The sequence below is a fragment of the Sceloporus occidentalis genome, unplaced genomic scaffold (genome assembly GCF_023333645.1).
Source record: "Sceloporus occidentalis isolate IW3139 unplaced genomic scaffold, rSceOcc1.0.p SCAF_491, whole genome shotgun sequence".
Taxonomy (NCBI): Eukaryota; Metazoa; Chordata; class Lepidosauria; order Squamata; family Phrynosomatidae; genus Sceloporus; species Sceloporus occidentalis.
The window spans coordinates 130,726-147,833 of record NW_028317471.1 but is presented as its reverse complement, the minus strand read 5'-3'; the positions used below and the strand labels follow the sequence as shown (position 1 = coordinate 147,833).

The 17,108-nt window shown below is 40.5% G+C and overlaps 1 protein-coding gene across 1 annotated transcript in view; it reads right to left on the bottom strand.

The window, feature by feature from the left end:
* The window catches only part of LOC149271569 (talin-2-like), a 49,416-nt gene extending 33,638 nt beyond the window's left edge, over positions 1-15,778 (bottom strand). The window contains exons 1-23 of the mRNA XM_089507322.1: positions 15,643-15,778; positions 15,045-15,142; positions 13,870-13,999; positions 13,211-13,363; positions 12,875-13,017; positions 12,594-12,721; positions 12,160-12,223; positions 11,757-11,861; positions 8,639-8,794; positions 8,066-8,167; positions 7,342-7,418; positions 6,877-7,060; positions 5,504-5,617; positions 5,263-5,371; positions 4,843-5,051; positions 4,187-4,285; positions 3,930-4,097; positions 3,487-3,781; positions 1,982-2,148; positions 1,763-1,891; positions 1,384-1,497; positions 1,059-1,172; positions 848-982 (exon numbers count right to left, since the gene is read on the bottom strand). Coding sequence (XP_089363448.1) covers positions 848-982; positions 1,059-1,172; positions 1,384-1,497; positions 1,763-1,891; positions 1,982-2,148; positions 3,487-3,781; positions 3,930-4,097; positions 4,187-4,285; positions 4,843-5,051; positions 5,263-5,371; positions 5,504-5,617; positions 6,877-7,060; positions 7,342-7,418; positions 8,066-8,167; positions 8,639-8,794; positions 11,757-11,861; positions 12,160-12,223; positions 12,594-12,721; positions 12,875-13,017; positions 13,211-13,363; positions 13,870-13,999; positions 15,045-15,142; positions 15,643-15,778 — 3,129 coding nt within the window. The remainder of the gene's footprint in view (positions 1-847; positions 983-1,058; positions 1,173-1,383; positions 1,498-1,762; positions 1,892-1,981; positions 2,149-3,486; positions 3,782-3,929; positions 4,098-4,186; positions 4,286-4,842; positions 5,052-5,262; positions 5,372-5,503; positions 5,618-6,876; positions 7,061-7,341; positions 7,419-8,065; positions 8,168-8,638; positions 8,795-11,756; positions 11,862-12,159; positions 12,224-12,593; positions 12,722-12,874; positions 13,018-13,210; positions 13,364-13,869; positions 14,000-15,044; positions 15,143-15,642) is intronic.
* Between the last annotated feature and the right edge of the window lie 1,330 nt (positions 15,779-17,108).

The window sequence follows — 17,108 nt, the reverse complement described above, 5'->3', positions numbered from 1 at the left end:
AGGTTTGTTTGGAGAGATAAAAGGCCGATGTACAGTAACACAGCATGAGTTTGTAATGAGCGAGGTCTTCAGAAGAACAACACTTCCTCCACTGGTGCTCAGCAGTACGTGAACACCTGTTTTAGGAGACGAGTCTGTGTGGCATGCCATGGCTGATGTGGACGGCGTGGCACACAGTTACAGGCGCAATCATATCAAGGACTCGTATACTGAGCTTTAGCTGTCTCAGGACAGGAGGAGTTGGAGATACTTGGCAGAAGTTGCTGGAGTGTGTTGAGGTCACAGGGTTTTGGTAGGTTTGTGGAGGGGTTTGTTTGTGGTTTTTTGTAGATGAGGTATGGGAGACATGTAAGGGTTAAATGTTAACAGGCTGTGGACAGACAGAAGGGAGAGTTGGAAAGATAAGATGTCGAGCAAATGTGGGAGAATACAAGGTCAGTACGATGACCGTCACAGTGCATGCTCGAAGGTTGTCGATTGGGAGTGCCAGAGAGGAGGAAAGCAAAAGTAGTTTGGAAGCAGCAGGTGAGGATGGGTCATTAATAGGTATATAACAATTGGGGAGAAAAGATCGACAGAGTGCACTTTGAAAGATGAGAAGGAGAGAGGGGGAATTGGTGGCAAACACTGAAAGGTGGGGCGTGGGAGAGGAGAATGCCAGCAACCCCTGTCTGTCTCCAGGTCTAGGTGTGTGCCTCAAATGTAGACCATCGTAAGAGAGAGAGCAGCAGGCTAGGTAGTGTCCAGGGAAGCTAACCACATTTCAGTGAGTGCAAGGGACTGAGATATACACATTAACTTTATGCATCACTAGTTAATTCAGACTACTTGTATATAACATTTCTACCTTTTGTGCAGCAGTACGGAGCTCAGCCAAGCTGGTAGCAAGATTCTTGGCGCACTGACCCAACTGCATTGCAGCTGCTTGGTCAGTGACTGTAGGCACAGCAGCCTTTGCAGAAGCCACCATTTTACTTCCCGGCTGCATGAAAGAGACAAGGTATGTTAACTATATGTCCGTTAGGCTACTTAGGGAGAGACCTCATTCATCATCTCACCTGCAAAAAGTTTTGACTGGATACAATGAGAGTGAGCTGGGCGCTCAGATCCTCAGCCTGGGCCTGGCTTCCCCTCACTCCTTGCACCAGTTGAGGGATATGGTCAGCAACAACCTTTTGCAAAAAAAACAGTAACAGAGCAGTCACTAACACAAAGACACTATCCAATTATTGGTAACTAACCTGTATTTTATATAAATCACTACATATAGCTTGAGTTATAATATTTTATAAAACCATAATTATCTACCATAACTATTTTCCTAAATATGTCCAACAATGTACGGCAGACTTTGTCATCCTGTGATCCTAGGCTTTCCTTTACCTTACAGCTCTGGACCAGCTGTTGATGAGCTGACATGTTCTTATTGGAGATGGATGCGTTCTGGGCAGCTGCAATGGTTTGCGTAGCAGCTGCCGCTGCCTGCTTCGCTGCCGCCTGAGGAGGAAGAGCAAAAAGAGCAGGGTAATCAAGCAAGAGTAGAGAATATATGGTAAATAGCAATGACGACAGAGGGAACCCACTTCGTTGGACAGATTGGGGAAGCCTGAACATACGGGGGGAAACCCATTAGCATAGCTGAGATGCTAGCCACACAACTGATTACCATTTAACTGCAAATTAATCTAGCACAGTGTTATTTTATAGGTCTCCAATACACTTAAAAGATTCCTTTACTGTATAGACTGCAGGTGGTACTTACCTCAAGACGATTAACAATCTTCTTCTTAATAGCATTCTGGGCAGCTGCATTGGTGGCCACTCGCAGTCCCTCAGCTGCTTCTCTGAGTCGTTGTTGCTGGTCTTCATTCTCAGGGTTGGCTGCAGCTCCCTGTGAATGATTAAGATCCTTATATCTCATGCTTCATGAAGGGCATCCCTACCCTTAAGAGCATATACATAATTCCCCAAATGATCTAACCTTTGCAGCCTCCACCATACGAGCAGTGGAATCAGCCAGCAGTTTAGCAGCTGCCAGTAGCTTCTTGGAATTATCCATGTCTATTTCAGCTTCTGCATCAGACCTCATAGCATTCACTAGGTCAGACGTTGCTTGGGCTAGTACCCTGGCCTGCCGCACCATCTCTCCTGTAAAGACACACAGGAACAGGTAAGTGCTATAAGTATACAGTAAAGATTAGATCACAGGTAACCAAGTTTTTTCAGGGCTACTTTATCAGAAATGTATGTGTCCATGGACTGCATTAATTTTTCAGTGAGAGAAAATGTGGCCCATCCTGCCAAAAATGCACAACAATATGCGGTATTATTAAAATGCACAATGTATAATAAAATTGTAAAATAAAAATAAAAGTGACAGGTTTAGATCACCGACATCAGGGAGACTGATCAGTAATTAATAAAGTGTCACTATGTATTAAATATGTCAATATTTGGGTTTTTTATTCATAGTGTGTGTGTGCTTTTTTCTTTACCTTGGATGACCCCTCTCTCTATGACTGGGAGCCTGACAGCAGTAAACGTGGAAGTACCAGGTCATTGCTTCTGAAGACATTTGGAGCCCCATTGCTTCTGAAGACAATGCTGGAGCCCCATAGAAGCACAGCATGGACCATGGTTTGGTCCCCACAAGGTTGTGGGGACTGAAGACACAGAAGATTAACCACTAAAATGCCGCATGGTATGATCATGCATCAGGGGATGGTCAGGGGATGGTCCGAGGCAGCCTCTGCCACTGAGCCCCGGCAAGCAGCCTTGTGCTCAGGAGTGCCCAATAAATTTTAACATAGGACGTGTGTGTGATATATATACACACACACACACACACGGTCCTCAGACCTACCGCACCTTGCTATGTAGCGGCTGTATTGGGTCAGCATGTTGGAAGTCCCTGTATAAGATTATCGTTAAGAACAGTGTTTGGGGAAAAACCAAGTCATTTTATCCCTTAAATACCCAAACCGGGAATGAAAACATCAATAGCAAAACATGATAACAATTAATAATTTTCCAAACTGTACACATATAACAACTTTCCCAAACTTTAATGGTAATGCTCAACAGATCATAAACTGTTAGGAAGAGAGAGTATGGACAGACCAAGATACTGGTTGGGACATCTTTATTCCAATGGTTCAAACACATTAATGTTCAATCAAAAGCTATAAAGGACATGAGCATTTTATTTTTATGTACCATGTGATTTCCACAAGACAGATTGCATGAAAAATGCAGGTACCCCCCCACACACACACACACACTGTATCTCCAATAAATTAAAAAAGCTTAAACAGTGTGGGGGTAAATGTTTTTAAGACTGTATAACTTAGACAGCATAGAGGACATAAAAAAAAAAAACCCAGGGTGGAATGAAACAGTAAAAATGTAAATTAAATAGCTTTTATTCTTAATTTATATTTTTTGAGCCATCTATCCAGAAATTCTTCAGCCACCAAAAGCACTTACCTGCATCCCCCATAGAGCTGAAGATGCTCTCGGTCACCGACATGATGGTGTCTGTGGCTTGGTCATAGCGTCCTATCGGCTCTCCACGGCTCGCAAACTGGCGAACATGCTGCAAGAGGTCATTAAGTGTCTGGCTGACAACACTGGCTGCTGAGCTGACCTGCTTCAGAAGCTCAGGGTCTTCTGTAGCCGATTGACATGCGCGCACACAGTTCTCCACAGAACGGTCCACCAGCTTTCCTGCTTCAATCAGCTGCTCCTGGCACACTGGTGAACTAATGGTTGGACTCACCACCTGTGGAGAAAAGGCAAGATTATGTTTCGTACATTTCTTTTTTATATTTAACTGTATGAAGTTTACATTATTCAGACTACTGCCCCTCAACAAAATTTAAAAAAATAGACTGAAGAACCAATGGACACTTTGAGATACAACATCTCACCTTGGCACATGCTACCAATTGAGAAGTGGAGAGGGCACACTGTGTGGCAGCTGCAATTACTCTGTTCTGCAGGACTGTGTCCTCTGTCACTTGTGCCACATTTTTGGCCTTCAATACCAGCATGGCAGCCGCATTGGCTACGGCCTTTGCCAGACTCATCAGCACATCCTGGGGGAAACAATGGTATTGCATAACTTGATAGGAGAGTTAGAAGTTTGAGTCTTGGCACATAATGCTACTAGCCACTTTTCGGGTACCTGGAACCTCTCATCGGCTTCACTCTCCCCGATTTGCCGTAGCAGGTCTCCGCTGGCCTGTCCAATGCTGCCAGCCGCTGTGAGAACAGTTTGACGTGGCTATGGAAAAATAAGTCATATAATAAAAATGTAAATATGTATGCACATGAGGATCACACAAAGTAAATGAGTTATATATTATAAAGTAATGGAGATATCTTGGAACAGAGACATCTCTATACCTATCATTACATACACAGAGGCAACCAAAGGTCTTAAAAATGTAATTCCTTAATAACTATAAACCGACTGATTCATTTATCTGGGTTACATAGCCTAGTCCAACCAAAACAGTAGATATCAATCAGTTGAGGGAAATCTAAGGGCTTAACTATATGGCTACCAACCCGACCTTGCAGATTTATTTAAATATCTATCTTTATCAATCTAGATCTGTAAATGTCAAAATTGGATGATGACCTAATGATGAACTTATTTGTTCATAAGTGCAGTTTCCTAGCTCATAAGATAAGAGCTCACAGCGCTTTGAAGTAGATCTGGCTCTACTGTACAGATACACTACACCACTGCTGAAAAAAACAATCTAACCACTATATAATTCACTAGATTTAAAGAGAAGTCCACTATACCCAAAACGGGATTACAATGTTACTTACTTCTTCAGATGTCGGCTGCACAGCAGTGAGCAGGTCGGAGACCGCGCCAGCCAGAGTCCTTGCGGCTCCTAACAACTTCTCTCCGCTCCCAACCTCATCTTCCATCAGCGCAGCCAACAACTTCACACCCTTTGACATCTCGGTTAGGTTGGAAGAGATAGTGGTGATGGCACATCCCACAGCTGTGTAATCAGTTTCCGCGGGATCACCTAATATTAAATAAAAAATTCAGTCAAATATATATTATTATCATGTATAAATATTTAAAAAAACAAAAACATCTGTGTTCAAATCTATGAAGATGTCTACGAAACACCAAGTATGTACATGAAACAACTTATGCTAAATCAAAAAGGATCACATCATGAACTGTACTGTTATATGTTAATATCTGCGGGAGAATGTATGTAACATGTGTACCTGCAGTTAGGTTCACAACAGAAGCCGTCCCTGCAGTGATAGCATCGACCTGTGAGTGGATCTCATGTTTTGACTCATCAACCTTGTTTTGAACCCAAACTCTTGATGCCTAAATTAATACAGAAAACACAACTCAATAATGTAATGATCAGAACTGCCCATAGACACACTTTAACCATCAACATGAAATTATTTCTAGCAAGCTTAACCAACCAGTTCAAGGCCTGGTAGACATACTCACCATGTCATGTCCTAGAGGGGGCAAGTTGTCCACCTGGCTAAGGTCATCATGTGCTTGTTGCACTGCATGGATACTTGTATTAATGGTCCCCATCAAAGCCTGCTGGGCAGAAGACTGTAGTGCAAGACAAGGAACTCCGTTCATTGGTATATATATGGCAAATAGAAAGATAACAGCTTGGTATCTATCCACAAAACAATCCCAACATGGTACAAATGACCAGACATTAAGCATTATGTATGTTGTTTTTGAATAAAATAACATATATATATATACATACAAAGTTTTTAAACTAGGAAATATAGCAAAAGTAGGTTAGGAATTAATTCTCCTAATTAACAGAGACATACAGCCAAGCAGCTATAGATGTGAGAGGGGGCAAAGAATTTAGCGATGTGCAGAACTGAAAAAAACAGTACAGTGTAAAAGGCACAGGGTGAACATAAGCATCAGAAAGGTAGACTAGGACAGTACACAGAAGCATGTAAAAGCAAAATTTTGTACCCAAAATTGTGTTATTTTTTTAATGAAGGTTGGAGTCCATTTTGATGCATGAAAATTACAGCATGTACTCCTTAGTTATAGGAGTTTGTAGAAGTCAACACACCCCCTTAGTTAAGTACAATGACACTCAAACTACTGAGGCAGTTTTCCACATAGTATGGACTAAAAACATGGTCTACAGAAATAGAAGTTAGACAAGTAACATTGTCTGGACACAAGAGTAACAATGTCCCCCTAGAATCCAACTATGAGCATACGGTTTCACGTTACTCCTTTTATTAACCAAATAAGGGTGCATTAGCCTTAGTAAAGATACAGTACAGTTTGTGACCCTTGTATCTGTAAGATAAACACAGCTGTAGTTTGCTACCTCCTCCACCACTACATGCAGATAGATATTTAAAATGGACTGTTTAATGCTTCTGACACCTCCATAAAAGAACAATGCCTATTAAAGAACAATGACTATTAAAGAACAATGCCTATTAAAGTAGCTGCGTTCCTACTTCGTGGTCCAATATTGGCTGCTTCAAGCAAGAAATCAGAGGTAGGAAAGCACTCGCATTGAAATCAGTTGGGATGCATGGAGATGTGTTCAGCTGAAAAGTGTGTGTGTGGTGGCAAATGCATTTGGGGGGGGGTTCTGCATATTAAAGTGCATATGATGACTGGAGTGTCCCTTTAACCCTCTAAATTAGGTCAACCAGTGAGGTCATATTCCCGTATCCACATCTGGATGCAGACTTTCACCTGTGCATGAATTGTCTTCCTGTGATATGCCTGCCAAAATTGGTCTCCCAACATCGTGGTTAACAATTATAAAACACTAATAATATCCTGCGTTAAATTCTTAGAGCTTGCCTACTGACCAGTGGTGGCATATGCCCTCTGTATATCTGGCCCGTGGTGAGTTGCTGTTGGGCAGATGGCATGCTTCCCATGTTAAACGTCTCTGGTCCACTAGATCCTGATCGTATTATAGCAGGAAGAGCAACCGAGCCAAGCTCAGGCTTCCCAGGTCGGGTAACCTGCTGCTGCTGCAGGATAGTTGATCTAAGAAAAAAAAATACATTAAAGTACATACTGTTATACATAATTCTGTTTCCAAATATCTTTAATTATAATAAAACACAATTATTTCCTATGAGTATGTGTAGAATACTGTCCCCTCCAGACAAAATGATGACTAGCGAACTTAAGATTCTGTGGATTCTGGTGAGAAAACAATCCTGTGTTCATTATGTGAAAAAAAAGTAAATATCCTTATGAGTATCGAGAAAGCGGCTTAATATCGGGGTGTACTAACAGAAAACGGGCAGTTCCCACATACTCACTTTTTTGGTGAGACTGACTCCTCTAACATTGTTGATTCTTCGTCTCCTTCTAGACCAAACCGATCCTTGCTTTGTTTCTGGAGTAGTAAAACAAAACAAAAAAAAAAGACGAACTGAAAAGATGTTTGCCCAGCATAAAATTCACCATCATAAAAAACTGAAAAAATATATACATTTGTCAGAAACATGTTTTAATTAAAGTCTAGAAAGAAAAGGCCATTGAAAGAATGAAGAGGAATAACGCTCTGACCTTGTCAGACCCAAGGAAAACACAAGGTGCATCTACTCCATAAAACCCCCAAAATTCCTGAAACATCATTTAAGTACAGACAGACTAGGCGTAACAGATCACAGGAGTTGCTTAGGGTAAACATAGGGCTAAATCTGATCTGAGGCTAAGGGTCGTTGGGATCTGATGGCTTTTAGCAGGATAGAAAAGCAGGCTGGGTGGGCAAAAAAATCTCTTATTAATCCATCATAACCTATGTTTATTGTACAGACCCATACTCAAGAGGTACAACGGCACAATGAACTTCTTCTTGTATGGACTGGCCTGAAATTCAGGAGAAAATGAAGATATAGTAGACACAGGCCTTACATAAGCAAAGTATTTATTGGAGTACGAGCCAAGAAAACCATATTCTTTAACACTGCTGTAATTCTACATAGATCTGTCCTCTACCGGAACCGACAATCCATACGGTTTTAAGAAATGTGCCCGCACCTTTTTGAGTATAATGTCAATGTATCCGGCAATCAGCTGAGATATTTGCTCCCCTTCTGTGGTTTGCACAGAATAATAGCTCTCCTGATACTCTCCAAAATCCTGAAACAGAAATAGCAGGTAAGCGGAGAACATTATGGATAAGTTCGTGAGTTCCAAGACATGCATGAGTGCTGGTTAATCATATAATGAAATTTAATGCAACAAAAAGGGGTGTCAACAGGGGTATTAGAGGAATGCTTGAACACAACAGTAGGTGAACCTAATCGGTGAGCAGTTCAGATGCAAGTTCCTACTAATTGTCATCTATTCGTATGTTACCATTTTGTTTTTAAAACATTCTAGCAGAAACAGTAGAGGTTAATACAGTGAGGGCATACGCTGAGGCCAAGAACTGTTTAACGTTTAAATCTTTACATCAGGAAAAAATGGGTAGATTAAGTGGGCTGAAAGGTTCCTATATGCTGTTGAATTGTGCTTGAGTGGGGGAGGTTATATGAAGTACACACAGAAGATGCACAAATAAGGCATATAATACATTATATAGAAATCCAGAAAAGTATTTGTATATACCAGTGTGAAACTTTTCGGAGACGCGGCCCAGCGTTTGACAGTTGTCAGGGGCCATTCCTGCACCACTTCCTTGGTTTTTTCATCCACACGCATAACCGAGTCCTTGGTAATCCCCAGAAGACGTGGTACCAATTTATTCTTACTCTTCATTTTCTCCTGGAAAGTAGGACAAGACCAATCATGACTAGCATGACTAACAATGGCATCCGTAAAACCCCAGGGACCCTCAATGCGAAATGCCAAAATTACAAGGCTGCATAATAAAAGCAGGGGCCAATTACTACATTATGACAGATGCAAAACGGGGATTTTTTTTAACGTGCATTTTCCCCCAGAGCTGTTTTTGTACTCCATACGGAGGTATACTGTAAGCACACATGAGGGTTAAGCTAATAATATTTCATCAGAATAAATTCTATAGTCCTGCCAACCAATGTCAGGTAAGAAAAGGAAAAAAGACCCAGATTTGACCGGAGGAAAAGTATCTGGGTTAAACAATCAAGTCTTAATGAGGATGCTAATTAGGTACGAAAGCACCGGAGGAGATGAAAGATGCGAAACAGAAGAAACTGCTGAAGAGGCAGGAAGAAAATTAGGTTATTTCTTTCCACCAGAAAACAAACAATCATTATCAAAGACAGATATGGAACAACAGGAGATTCTATATGGGCATAATGTATGGAGAATTAGTCCTACATACACACACATTATATATATATATACACCGTATATATAGATAAAACAGGATAATGTGTACAGAAGTGTAAGTCACATGGAATAAAAGACAACTGACATTTTGATTGAAATTTGTAGGAAATTAGAAAAAACTGATGTTTCACTGTAGGGTTAAGAAAAGTTGAAATATACACAGACATGCACACATTTTCTGAAAGGTATAATAGAACAGGGTAAAAGGGTACGACGGTTTGCAAGAAAAAAAAGTTTATTTCAGTTACTCATGCCCATTTTTGTCTATTTTATTTCCTTTTGGCAGGGAAGCAGTTAATTAAGCAGGAATGCCAAGAATGATACAATAAGTTATTCTCACATTTTTCCAGCCCTGCCCCTCCACATTTCCCTTTCTATTCCATGCAGGATTTATACAATACTAGATGATCTCAGCTTTCACCCATCGCCCTCTTCAGATACTCAACTATCATTATAATTTATATGTTTTTTTATATCAAGTCCGCACACAGCCGCTTAGCTGGCGATAACCTCTCAAAGCTTTAAGAGGCATTCCCATGGATATGTAACCGCTAGTGTGTCAATCCTTCCCAACATGTTCAAAACAGCAAGCCATTACTATTCTCGTACACAGAGCACACTTAAACCTAGTGAAGACTCTGCAAACCAGTCACATCTCACTGTACCGCAATCACATTTTACTAGCCGAGTGCATATACCATTTATCTCAAACCAAGAGAGGCTTTAACAGCCACTAGGCTCCGTTCCTGAAAAACGTATATGCGGATGGCCAATTTAGTCAGTCCTTCCCTTCTCTTAGGTGTCCTGAAACACCACTAGCCCTCCATCGTTTTACCTTAAAAATGTCGTCCTTGTAGCTTTCCTGAAACACCACAAGCCCTCTGCTAGCCACCAGACGCGAAGGCAAATCAGTAAACAACACTCATTACACATTCAACAGAACACAGGAACAGCCACAACTTTACCACTTACAAGATTCAGAATCCACCGGATCTACCACAAAACACCTTACCTTTAGGGGTGACTGATCATTCATCGCATTAACATACACAAGCATAACAGAAACCTAATGGGCATTCCAACCATCATACATACATTATTAAGCGGTCCCTTTAAATTCTTGCACAAACCCAACAACAAGAATAGAGGAGGTATTATCTAACACTATGTGTGCACTCCAATTAATATAATACTTAAATATACAATGTACACTGCATGGGACACAAGAGTCCACCTTTTCCAGTTCACTTTTAGGTTTTCATTACAATATTTCTTATTTTTCTTGTTTTGTAACGATTTGCCCTAAGGTAAGATGTTACACCAGTGACTACACGGTCTTCTTTAACTACTACACCGCTGCTGCTGCTGCATGCCCCACTGGGAAAAAAGTGGTGCTATGCAATACTTATCCCTTTTTACTTTGGGAGCAATAGATTTCTGGTTTGCTTTATAAATATAAACTCTGTCCTATGGCTGCTTCGGCAAACCTTTCCCATGTCAAAATGCACTACATGATTTATTAGATGTAAATATCACGCTTTAAACTGTTTTACCCACACCCCCGGATTATTATTATTATCTTTCATTTTTATAGCAACAGCGATTTACACAGCACTTATTATACATACACTCATGGGTATGACAAAACTAGAACAGACAAATCGATAGAAAAAACAAAGAAACCACCTTCACGTGTAGATGTGTGAATAAAGAAATAAATAAATACCCTACAAGTTCTGCTGCTCCCAAATAACACTCCTCATAAGTGTTCAAAAAGTCAATGGAACCAAAGAGGGGCGCATGAACATGTAGAGAAAACAAAAAAAAATAATTCCAAAATAGTGTAATAAATTTAAGTAAATGAAATATATGGAGTGTGAATTGCACTCACAAACTTAGCTTTAAAAACAGCTCATCAGAAAGACCTTGGAGTCTTCGTGGGAGATACTTACCGGATTTTATCACGGACATATAGACTACTTTCTACGGACTTTTTACGGACTTCACTTACCTTCGGCAGTCTCGGTGGAGACTTTTTATCCACTGCTTGTATGCATAACCCGGTTGTTATGCCAACCTGCTTGTAAGTTGCTCTGATTCATGTATTAAAAATATTGTTTGAATTTACTGCACCAGTTTGTGGCTTTTCCTGTATTACAGACCCCACGAAGACTCCAAGGTCTTTCTGATGAGCTGTTTTTAAAGCTAAGTTTGTGAGTGCAATTCACACTCCATATATTTCATTTACTTAAATTTATTACACTATATTGGATTTTTTTTTTTGTTTTCTCTACATGTTCATGCGCCCCTCTTTGGTTCCTTAAGACAAATCGATACTTAGATATTCAGTTAACCATTTGTTAAACTAAACTCTGACCTCTTAACATGTCATTATCACAAGGTTTCCTACCTTTACCAAGAAGAACGAGACGCCGTATGTGCGCAGAGACCGTGCCAACTTCACATATTTCACCTTAGCTTCAATTTCTGTCATTTCTCCACAATTTTTATGCTCCTGTTGGACAGAAAAGACTAGGTTTGTGGTCATATAAACATAAATACCATATGTTTATTAAGCAGGGAGCTAGTTGTACTGGATGGGAAAATAATAAATACATTTTAATTCTGTAAACAGGGGGCAACCAGTAAGGTACAACCAGTTTATTTACTAAACTACAGGTAAGTGACCAGGGCATGAAAATGATCAAGATATCTTGGCCTACATTTATCCCCCTAAAGCTGGAAATAAAAGTGTGAAACTAAAGCAATAAGTTTCCACCAAGAATAATAAAGCATGCATCTCCTGCCATTACCTGAAATAACTTCTTCTCTGCGCCCCTCTGTTTGATGTATTCCTTAGGAAGAAACTCCTTCAGGCTGAAAGTCAAAAGAGGTTGATGAGCAAGCCACGTGCATAGGTATTTCTTTTACATTTCACACCTGTTCATTCTGTATATGATTACTTTAAAGGACGCAAGACAAATCTATATAGAGTTGAGTAGATGGAAATAAACTCAGCAGCAGTGCCCAGGCACATGAGATCCAGTTTGCCAATAAGAGTTGATATATTACCCATACAGCATTTAGCTTCACCATGTATTTATGAAAAGTAACTACAAGGTGAATATACACTATAATATATCCTTTTTTGGAGCCTGGCATAAGTTTTGTACAACACAGAACAATGTACTAGACGACCAAAGATCTCTGAAATGATTGAGAATGGGTGGTTTCATTAACAACTTACTCCAAGAATCCAGGTTTATGTTTGACTTCCACATGGGGTCCAAACTGAATCTGTGTTTGGATGCCACCAAATTCACAGGCCTTGTCAAAAGACACCGGATGAGAACCATTCAAAATATCATCGCGGGCCTGGAAAAAAGGCCTTATTAAAGTTTCATTGCGATTCAGGGAATTCTATGCAGTGTGTATTAAATCTGTGCACCATCAATCTCTCTATATATAAACAATACATATTAAATATAGAAATAACTACACTCTCAGCCTGTACTCTATGTCTCTTACCTGGACATAGAGAAGGTTCAGCTGGACGGGGTCCCTAGAATCCACATTCTGATCAGAGTAGAAGAACTTCCTGCGGAGAAGCAACGTCTCATTTTCATCCACACCTTGCTCTCGGAACGTGCGGCTGTGATCCAACCAGTTCACTAAAACAAAATAATAATAAAATCTTAAATTTTTGAAATATTCTTAAATGGTAATGCTTTTTTAAAGATACAAACCTTCAGAACTATATGATTTTTCTACCCTGTCACACAAACTCTTCTTTCTTAACAAACACTGATTCACTATAATGTTCTCTTTCTCTCTAAACCAGTACTGCTGCATTCCCCAACTCACATTCATCCTCTGTGTGAAGTTTAGCTTTGAGTCTTTCCATTTTCTTCTCATCTCTAAGTAGTGTTCGATCTTTCTTCAGTGTTCCTGTTGGTTCTTCTTTTTTCTCCTCGATAGTCTCACGTATGAGGGAGTACTCCTCATAGTTCGTGATTCCTGAAACAAAGAAATCCTTCCAATTCAGTTTTGGCTCAAAACGTTATATTGTTTCACACAAATAAAAAAATCATATTTAAGAGATTTATGGTTTTATTTTTAATATTTTAACACTATGCAGCAGGAAAACCATCTACATCTTATTGTTTCAATACCGTAAGATGAGTTAAATAATACGGAGTATGGATTTAAACATGTATAGAATAGGCATGTAGCAATCCTGAATACAAGAAAAGGCCACTTCTTTCCCGTTATAGCTTGAGCGGGGTGACAAAAAATGAGGCCAACAAGGCCCAAATGATGTGTACAAAGTGTCAGGATTTGATCTATATTTTAACTGCAGTGAAATTGCGATCTTGCAGCAACATATGTGAAACGAAGATTCATAAAATTTTGTAAAAACAACGTAATATAATCAGAATAAATCCAAGACTCTCAGGAAATTTGTGAGCTACACCCAAGATTCACACATTGCTTACATGTGCTAAGAAATGTGGGACCCTCACCTATCCTACTACAGATGGTAACCAGAAGCTCCCCCACAGTCTTAGAGTCATCCACCATAATCATCTTAGCTGCTCCATCCAACATTCGAATCTTCTGGGGCCGCTGCTTCTTTTTGTATTCCAGCACATCCTGTGATTGGCGATAGTAGAAAACAGCAGATCCGGGGTAAATTGCGCTGCAATGTGGCTTCACAGGGCAGAGAAAGACGAGTGAAACCACAATGCTGTTTTGAGAGAATGTTAGTGAAATCATCGTGAAACCCCACTAGGAAAAACGTCAGATGTTGCATACATACACCTTTTATCAATTTATGGGAATTCAAACATGGCTGCTACCGATCAGATCTAATGCAGATCAAGCGACTTCCCATTTTAAATGGTAGTCATCCACCTTTTGTAGGACTACAACTTCTCCTTCAGCTTCCTGAGGATCTATGGATATTTAGCTCACCAATATCTGCCACAGAAGATTGTGGCATACGATTGCAAAATTGGACATACAATTGTCTTCAGCCTGGTAAAAAGTTGTGAAATGGTGGTGCAAGGCCACTCATGTAGAAATGTCTGAATACGAGGGTACTTGATACATGCTAAACAGTATTACACATAATTATGAAGTAGGTTAGAAGGTCAGTTTCACTATAGTGAAAGTAGCACTTTAACAGAGCGCACTATTTCCCAATCCAGAGACTCACCTTAATCAGTGCATTGCAATTGATTTAATGGAGGAGTGATCGGACAGCCCACTACACTGCTTCCTATACAGTAGATAATAAAATGGGAGTGTGATACTGCTTTATTTTGGGCTTTCAGCCCTTAAAACTTAGGAACTGTCTCAGGTGGCCGCTGTTCTGAACAATTATGAAGCATTTACGTAAGGATGCTCTATGTAGCAACATTGAGGACTGTACCTTGGCTGCGCAGACAGAATGGCTTTTTGCATTAAAGTTTATACACTTGTTACATATACAATATAGCTGAAAGCAATGGGTAGGTGGGGCAAATTCCTTGTAATTTGTGAGGTAAATGTTTTAGGGGCAGTGGTGGCTGCCCCTAAAACAGCCTGCCCTTGCCACTGCTGCCCCTGAAACAGCCTGCCCGTGCCACTGCTGCCCCTGAAACAGCCTGCCCGTGCCACCGAAGCACTTTAGTTTATTACATAGACTGAACCATACCCCATTCCTCAGCATGTAATAATCCAGTGTCCTGCCAGCCTCCAGCCAGATTCCTTTCCTGGGGTCTTCATCTGATAAGAACAGTCCATAGTCGAATGCTGTGGGCATAAGAAGGAGGTCAAGGCCAGTGAGAGGAGATGTGGATTTTCTGCCCAGCTGGAGATTGCAACACAACACATCATTGTTTGACTGAACACAGTGCTATCATTGTCCTTGTGAGACACTGACAATGAGGGGACCATATAAAAATCCTTTAGTGACAGAATGAGAGAGTTCTCAACCAATTAACATACTATCAGAGCCATTCACGTAGTAAAGGTTTTCTGTAGTGGCGCTAGAGAGTGTGACAGAATGCAGTGAAGGAGGGAGCATATTGCATAATTCCTAGGGTGTTCTATTTGAGTGCAGCTGTGTGGATCCCTATTATTCTGTGTATAATAGAGTGTTCTTAAGTTTGCTTATTGAACAGGGAAATGTAATTTTATATGAAATCTTGTAAAAAGACGGATTTTCTGGTGCAAAGAATAACAGCACACAGGGTGTCTCACAGGCTTACAACGTGCATGCAGAAAACACACAGATCAAATAGAACACGTACCTTGACCAGTTTGGGCTTCGGGGACCCTCTCTCTAATAATCCGACAGGCATCATACACAGCAGTGGATGGTTCAAATTGCATGGTCTTCACAACATTGCACTGCCGGACACATATCTTCAGTGACAGGGCAACCATGATGACGGCTGGCTAGTGTGAACCTACAATATAAAGTAGGAGTTTGGAAATGCCCAATAAAGAAGCTATTCCTGTGTATTAAATACTAGGCATCTTATCCTTTGTAGTAACTAGTCGTGCTACACTTAATCGCCTCTCCAGTATATCGGTGATAAGGATATTTTACACAGACATATAAATAAACATGATTTTTCTTTAACACTTTGATTTATTCAACCTAAAACACACACTTTATGGAGCTCCTGCCATGACATGTCAATACTGGCTTTGTGCGTCTCTGCTCAGCGGCTTTGTCGGAGTAAATCGTTACACATTACCTCACTGGGGGTCTTCCGTCAAAGAATCGCTATTCATACTCCAGGGACTGGGAAAATCAGAGCAAAAGGGGAGGAGGGGGGCTGCAAGAGAGAGGATAACAGAAATAGAAAAGGGAAAGTGAGAAAGCTGGAACAATAGAGGGGGCTACAGTTACAAAAAGCGAGAAGTGTAAATGAACTGAAGGGGGTAGGGGAAAAAAAAGAAGGAAAATAATAAGCATGTAGCGTGAGAGCAATATGAAGGGAGAGGGGTACAGGGGGGGAATCAAGAAGGGAGGGAGAAAAACTAGGAAGGGGAGGAAACAATAAGAAAGATAAAGGAAGAACTGAAGGAGAGTATGCTGTTTTAACCTGTTCAGTGAATAATCAGAAGGAAATATTAGGAAAGGCCACCAAGGCAGAGCAGGGTGTGTGACTCTATAAAAGAAGCCTGTTTGTAGTTATCCTCTCCTGAGTGCAAGACCAAAAGCAAATTTATTTAACAAAGAACACGCAGACGATTAATTGTCATTAAAAGCTAAAAATGCTGCTACACCATTCTGCGATCTGCTCTAAGAGAGTTAAAACACTTCTTTCTTCAACCTTCCTGCTAATGCCAACATCTAACAATGTGATAAATCATACTAATGAGAACAATGGGCAAGGCTAGTTAACGTTTGCCACGTAAATGGCCTTGCGCCTGTGTGCCAGCTTTTAGGTTACTAGAGAAATCCATGTGAATCGTGCCGCAAACCGGGTAAGCAATATTTATTCAGCTTATGAGCACGTCTGCGTGATGATCATGCATGGCAAGCAGAACAGCTGGTTGGCATGCTATGTGTTTGGCCAGAAGTGTTCTGGTTCTTGTGTGCATCGGACCCGTCACACAGTGGGCTCAACCACTTTTATTTCCCATGTGAATGAATGGCTGATACCGCACCACACAAGGCACATACATAATTGCAATCATGGAAAACTTGGGTATGATAGGAAATATGCTTAAGGCAGCCCATAACAGATAAAAACACCAATCT